At 52.6% G+C, this 6,949-nt stretch overlaps 2 protein-coding genes across 2 annotated transcripts; both read right to left on the bottom strand.

The window, feature by feature from the left end:
- Positions 1-329: 329 nt before the first annotated feature.
- CAOG_09240 (hypothetical protein) lies at positions 330-3,730 on the bottom strand (the record flags this gene model as incomplete). The annotated part of the gene is made up of 8 exons (XM_011272656.1): positions 330-604; positions 701-932; positions 1,004-1,407; positions 1,491-2,487; positions 2,652-2,728; positions 2,838-3,211; positions 3,298-3,316; positions 3,721-3,730. The coding sequence occupies 8 exons, from the start codon at positions 3,728-3,730 to the stop codon at positions 330-332; spliced, it is 2,388 nt and encodes a 795-aa protein (XP_011270958.1).
- A 63-nt stretch (positions 3,731-3,793) lies between these two features.
- CAOG_08363 (4-aminobutyrate transaminase) lies at positions 3,794-5,958 on the bottom strand. Its single transcript, XM_004340618.2, has 3 exons — positions 5,053-5,958; positions 4,638-4,809; positions 3,794-4,507 (listed from the first exon to the last, which is right to left on the bottom strand). Exons 1-3 carry the CDS (start codon positions 5,932-5,934, stop codon positions 3,999-4,001), a joined length of 1,563 nt encoding a protein of 520 aa, XP_004340666.2. The 5' UTR covers positions 5,935-5,958; the 3' UTR covers positions 3,794-3,998.
- Positions 5,959-6,949: the final 991 nt, after the last annotated feature.

The raw sequence follows: 6,949 nt of genomic DNA, 5'->3' as shown, positions 1-6,949 counted from the left end.
CGGTGTGCGTTATGACGACATTCAACTGTCTCATATCCTACGTTCTTTTTTTCTTTGTTATTCTTAATAAAACTTTAGACGGTAAAAAAAAAAAAAATTCAACTGTCCCATATCCGTTCTTTTTGTGTCTTTCTTTGTCATTCTCAATAAAGCTTTAGACGGGTCAAAATGTTTTAAGTGCACATTTCACCTGATACAACAAGAACAAGCACAAGAACAAGAACAAAAACAAGAACAAGAACACGAACAAGAACAAGAACACGAACAAGAACAAGCACAAGCACAAGAACAAGAAAAAGAACAACCCCATTGTGCTCCCCAGGAAACGTTCAGTACGGATTGATCGGGCTTGTCACAGGTGGCTGTTCGTCAAAGCACCAGGTGAGATCCGAAGGGGAGAGTTTCGCAGCAAGACCGGGGTCAATGTCTTTCAGAAACTGGTGGAGCTTCGCATGATTGTCGAAATAGGCCGTTTTGTCTGCGCTGCGCTTGTCGAAAAACCGCTGCGCCAAATCGCGAGCTTCAGGTTGTGTCAGCTTGCTGTTGTAGAATTGGTTGGTAAGAGCAGGCACGTCCGACAAATTCGGGTTGTACGACGAGGTCGCTGCAACAGTTTGTTTCGTTGTTTTTGCAAAGTTCAGCCAGACTGAGAGCACATCCATGCGACAATAAGCTCAAAACAGAAATCTCTGCTGCATACCATCAAAAACAGGCTTAAGACCGCACAAGAAGTCGCCCAGTTCATTGCGCGAGACGAGCCAAGATCTGTCGTCGAGGTTGCCAGACGCGACCGGCTTGGACATTGTCTGTGTCGTGACAAGCCCAGCAATAAGCGTTGGCGTGCTGCGTTGATTGGAGATCAACTGATTGGCGTTTGCTTGCGACAAGGGCGCGACACCTGTTCGAAGTTTGACTTGACCCTTCACAGTCAACTGTTGTCATGCTTGTGAGTCGCAGCGCATACATGTAGTTTGGAGTCAACAAGACCGTTTCGACCTCTTACGTCCAAACCATTGACCGACACAAAGCTGGCATTCAAATCGCTGAACTCCTCGTTGACGCGGGTCAAGGAAAACCCATCTGGAATCGAATCGACCGCTCGCTCAAACTGTCGCAAAACGACCATGACTGACTGCAAGTCGTCGCTCAAGACGGCGCCTTCAAACAGTGTGGGAAGAGGTAGTGTCAGATCGGCAGCCTGTGGTGCGCCCTTGGTTTTGGCGCACGCATCGCACAGCTCCACAAGCAGGCGCAGGTTGAGCAAGCGCGGCACAATTTGCTCCCAGTTGTGCGAGGGAAGAGAGACCGCATTGTTGTTGACAGTCTCCGGCTGACTCATCTTCCCGATTGTTTGCAGTTCAGTGAGCAGTTTGCTGGCGATGTGGCCATACGCGCACTGTTCATCATCTGCAGACACCGGGGCGGGCAAACACGAAAGTGCAGTAAGTAGCCGATGCAAGGACAAAATGCAACGTCAGCAAGCGACTCACCGAGTTTGACAAGGTCGAGAAAGTGCAGGTTTAGCATCAGTTGCTGAGAGAAGGAGTACTGAGAGAGTGAGGTCCAAAAGCAGAGTCCAAGATCCACCAACCTGTCAATCCGAGCATCTGCCCAATCGTCGAGAGTCGACTTGAAAGCAATGGCTCGAACAAAAGCAATCAAAGACTTGGGATCAATCGTGATCGGCATGGAACGGTTGTCGGTCGTGAAAATGTTGTTAATTTGGCGAGGAATGCCCAGTGCTCGCTGGAGCAACAGCGTCTTCCAAACATCTCGATGCCAAACTGCGTTGTTGTTACGGCGGGTCGCCAGCTGAGCCGAGGCAGCGCCGGAGAGACGTGGCATCTCGATCAAGCTAGCGAAAAACCTGCTCCCGGTGACCTTGTCGAACATGTCCACCTGGACAGCGTCGCTCAGCGCAAAAGGACGCGTCCCACTCATAAATAAAGTAACCTTCCCGCCTGAATTCGACAATTCTCGCAGTGGCGCGATAGCCCATTTGATGAACCGACGTTCTTGGCGCCATTGCGGCAACGTGCTAAACTCGCGGTCGAATTTCTCGTCGACTGTTTGTCCAAGCAGCATGCTCACTTCATCAAGGGTGACGACGACCGGTACGACCGTGTTCGAAGGCAGGTTTTTGAGCCGGATAAAGTCTTGGCGGATGTAGTGAATGGTGGTTGCTACGGCGAATGAGCCAGAGAGGGTCAGACGGAACCTGTTCATTAGATCACCCGGAAGCCGCATATAATCGGCGAGCATACGCCAGGCCACGGCGTGTTCAGGATGCAGCGAGCATTCCGTCGACTGGAATGCCATTCGACTGTTGAATGTGACGTTCAAACTGATGAAATTTTCGTCATTGTACACCTGCTTTGCGAGTTTCGAATGAATGATCTCGCAGAAAGCCGTCTTGCCGGCACCAGGCAGTGTAGCAATCACACCGATAGGGTGCCGGTCGCTGGCATTCGCAGAGGTGGTTTTGTTCTGCGTGAGCAGTCTCGAAGCAGCCTGTATGGCCTTGTCGCGCTCTAAAAGCAGGTCCTCCGACGAAGGCCTCTGGCACGGGAAGCGGATCACAATAGGGTGGCAAGGGAAATCAAGTGAGCATCCGCCATCAGCAGATCATAAATGAAAGCAGTAGGATTTACCTCCGCTTCAACGTAGTTGTTCGAGTGTTTGAAAGCGTCAATCTGCATCTTGACTGACTCCGCATCAGTGACAAAGTCTACAAGTATTTCAAAGAAATCAGCACACACACACACACACACACACACACACACACACACACACACACACACACACACACACACACACACACACACACACACACATACCGTTGAGGCTCCTTCCAGCGACTTGCTGCCGCAATTGTACGAGTTGCAGCTGCAGTTGTTCGATTTGCTGCTGCCGTTGTTCGATTTGCTGGTCAATAACTAGCTTGCGGTCAAGCTCGCCATTCAGCTCCTCAAGCAAGTCAGCTCCGAACCAATTGCGGCCCACCAGCTTGGCACAGACAGTTAATTCCAACTGCCGGAGTGCAGCTGCGGCATTGGGTTTCTGCTCGTCAGTTGGAGAGGCAGCGCCCGCTTGTTGACCATCCAAAAGCTGCTTGAGCCTGGCGCGTTGGGCAGGCTGGGTGGTAAGTTCTGAAATTGGCGCCAAATCGACTGAGACGCCAAGACATGCGGCCAATGCGCGCAGCTGTTCACTGTCCAAATGCAATAAAAAGCAAAGTCAGTCAAACCAAGACAACGACAACTCCAGTGTGATGAGTAGGGCAATCAAATTCATTACCTGAACGTTGCTGGATTCGCTGCCGATCAAAAAAAAAAAGAAAAAAAAGCAAAAGTGAAACAACTGGTCAGTGCCTCCCGTCCTCGCCACCATCAAAGTCAAAGTCGATGCTTTAGTCTTTGTTCACTGAATTACACCAAGGGCGTTTCACGAGGAACTGAGGGACAGCAGGGGGGCAGTGGGAAAAGCAGAAAGAAAGGAAAAAACAAAAAGCAACCAAAACAAAACAAAAAAAGGCGCCAAGAATTGCCAAGAATTGCCAAGAATCGCCAAGAACTGATCGATGCATGTCATTCAACCCCAGTTTCGATGGAAAGAGTCGGTGAAAGTATCAACAATGAATTGCGGCACTGTGTTTTGCGGGTGGCAAAGTGCACGATAGAGTGGAGCGGGGAGAGACCCATGAATAGCCTTTCACCGCACTTACAGCCATGAGAAAGCAATGAAATAGACTGACTTAAAACTTTTGAAAAGTGATTTTCCTCTAGCTTGATTGTGTGCTCTACAGGTATCTATTTGAATGATGAGCCTGATTGTATTCATTGTTGCGTTTGAAAGACCATCATCAGAACAGAATCACCGCAGGTTGCCAACACTGCACGCGCGAAATCCCAGTATGGCAAACAAAACAATCGAGACCAAAACCATTCATCTCAAAGTGCGCCGTCAAACGGCAGAATCAGAACAAACACAAAAACGTTTTAGGCAAACACCTTCTTGGAAGCGGCCTCGAGACGGTCAAGGAAGAGCGCGGCGTGCTTGGGACGGAAGATGAGGGAAGGACGCAGACGAATGGAACGGGTACCACAGCCGCCCATGTTCAGACCCTCCATGCGGCCGGCAAGAATGAGCTTGTCGCGCAGCGCAGGAGTCTTCACGTCAAAGGCAATGAACGTACCGAGACCACGCACGTTTTCGAGGTTGCCCTGCGATTGATCGGCGAGCGTCTGCAAACCTTGCTGGAGGTAAGCACCCGTCACGCGCGTGTTCTCAATCAGATTGTCCTGCTCGATGATCTCGGTGATGAACTTGGCTTGGAGCAGACGCACGGGATCGCCCATCCACGTGTTGTAGATGCGGTACGGCACATCCACGCGATACTGGTCGGCGTAGAAAAAGCCCGACGCTTGCATCTTTTTGGCGAAGGTGACGATATCCGGGGGCGAGCTCAGGCCCCACTGTTCGTGCGCCCAAAATGAGCCCGTGGCACCTATCCCCGAGGAGGACACACACACACACGCACACACACACGCACGCACAAACAAACAAACAGTCCGGTTCCATTTGAGCAACGCAAAAAACCAACCAAAACAAACTGTAAATTGCGACGCAATCCTCACCAACACCGGTTTGGACTTCATCAACAATGAAGGCCACTTTGTGCTTCTTGCAAAGAGCTTGAAGGCCGCGGAAGAAGCTCGGAGAGGCGTGGTTGTCGCCGCCCTCAGCCTGGATGGGCTCCACCACGACGCCAGCCACTGGAATGGGGTTGGACGTCAGGATCTTGTCGACCTGAAATTCCAAAGGGCAAAGGTCATCAAGTGAGTCGATGGAACGGTGGAAGCAAAACAAAGACGATCAACGCGTCCACCGCATCACGGCCAACGCGCAACAACGAGAACAGAAAATGAAAACCTCTCTCAACAGCATGCAAAGCTCTCACTACTGCATCACGTTCAACGCGCAACATTGAACAAAACTCCAACAACACAAACAAAACCCCTCCCAAACCTATCAAAGCCACCACAACTGTACCTCTTTCAGAGAGTCCTGCTCGGACTTCTCGTTCTCGGCGGCGTGCTTGTCCAGAGGGTACTTGAGCTTGGGGAAGGGTGCCTTGGGCCAGGGAAGGGCGGGAATGTCGAGCTTGTGGATGGCTTTGGCGCGAGTGGTCGAGAGGCAGCCAAAGGTGCGGCCGTGGAAGGCGCCGTCGAACGAGAGGATGGAGAGGTTGGGAGAGCCGGGCTCGCAATTGTTCATGACCGAGGTGAGCTCTTGCTCGTTAAAGCCGCGATCACCACGCTTGCGTGCTTGGTAGTGCATGAATGCCATCTTGTAGGCGTTTTCGTTGGCCGAGGAGCCGCAGCCGCAGGTCAGCTGGACTTGCTTCAAGCCGGTGGGCGCCTGCTTGATCATCGTGTCGTGCAGCTGAACGGGGAAGTCGGTTGGCGGCATGGATCCCAGCGCAGCGCGTTGCGCAAGATGCTGGAAGAGCAGCTGGCTCTCGGTGAGCTTGGTCTTGTAGTCTGGGTGGTTGTAGCCGAGCGGCAGCGACGCAATGTGGCAGTAGACGTCGAGGAGCGCGTTGCCGTCCGCATCGACGACATAGTTGCCAGACGACTTTTCAAAGTCGACAAAGAAGCTCACGGACTGGGCGTCGACCATTGTGGCGAGCTCTTTGGTGAGGGCAATGCTCTTGGATCCGGGGATGGCGGTGGTCTTGACGCGCGGCTTGGCTGGCTCTCCGCGGATGGCGGGCGCCGGGGTCTTCGGCAGCGTGCCCCACTTGGGAGTGGAAGCGGAGGCAGCACCGGCAGCGGCGGCGGTGGCAAGCGTCGAGAAGGACGACAAGCGGGCAGCAGCAGTGGTGGCGTTGAGCGCGGGAAGAGCTGAGACAAGACGGGTTGCGAGCATCATCAATCAAGCAGAAGAGATAGAGATAGGAGGACTGCGCAGACAAGTGCGTCGAGTGCGTTTTGTGAATGTGGCAAGCGATGTGTGGATGCGGATGAGTGTGTGAGTGTTGTTTGTTGATCGCAGAGCGGCAAGCAGAGGAATTTGACAATAAACGCGATTTAAGATGGGGTGATTCAACGTCCAGTTGGGACTGCGGGAGAAAACCGCTTCGATTCGATTGGGATGCGCATTGCGATGGCACGCGCACACACCACACACACAGTAGAGAGCATGCGTGCATGTGCATACCCACAGCTTGGAACGCGAGCCAAGTATCGCACGGGGCAAGCAGCCGAGAGCCGCGCCAAGTGACCAGCGTCGCAAATGCAGTCCATTCGCCAACGACAATGCCAGTGTGTTCAATACAGACCTTGTTGAAGAATACATGCACTCCTTGAACTTGCACACATTGATGGGGAAACAATAATCATCACCAAGCTGCCAGTCTGAGAAGCACAGGCCAGTCCGCTTTTTGATTTTTTTTCCTTAAACAAAAAAAATCACCACTGAGAAGCACAAATGTCCCACCAGGCCGCCCTCGCTCGCGACGCCAAGCGCGAGGCCGCATTGCCGGCGCTGCTCGCTGCTCAACCCAAGTGCCCGCACCGCAAGACCAAGATTGTCGCCACGCTGGGACCTGCCTCGCAAGACCTCATCAAAGAGCTCGTTCTTGCTGGTAAAAGCGAAACGCTTCATCATTCCATCACCATCACAGTGGCGGTGTCGGTGTCGGCGTTCCACTCTCTGCTGCTGCCGCTACTGCTAATCCACACAACCTATTGCAACGCAAACACGTGACAGCCAGCGAACGCAGCACTGCGACAGTCGTGCGCCAGAACACAAAACCAACCAACAAAAAGTGCGAGTTGAGCGAAATCTGCAAGTCCGACGCTCGCTCACTCAGTCACGCTCACTCAGTCACTCTCACTCAGTAACGCACACTCAACCTTCCTCAATGGGGAGACAGCCACGACGC

This window comes from Capsaspora owczarzaki, assembly GCF_000151315.2.
Source record: "Capsaspora owczarzaki ATCC 30864 unplaced genomic scaffold supercont2.58, whole genome shotgun sequence".
Lineage (NCBI taxonomy): Eukaryota > Filasterea > Ministeriida > Capsasporidae > Capsaspora > Capsaspora owczarzaki.
The sequence above is the reverse complement of the archived record's forward strand: the minus strand, read 5'-3'. Positions and strand labels throughout refer to the sequence as shown.

Excerpts from the sequence above, each read along its gene's own strand:
- CAOG_08363 (XM_004340618.2), bottom strand. The coding sequence starts at position 5,934 with ATGATGCTCGCAACCCGTCTTGTCTCAGCTCTTCCCGCGCTCAACGCC. Across the intron at positions 4,810-5,052 it reads AGCAGGACTCTCTGAAAGAG|GTCGACAAGATCCTGACGTC; the intron begins GTACAGTTGTGG and ends TTGGAATTTCAG. Across the intron at positions 4,508-4,637 it reads TGAAGTCCAAACCGGTGTTG|GTGCCACGGGCTCATTTTGG; the intron begins GTGAGGATTGCG and ends CCTCGGGGATAG.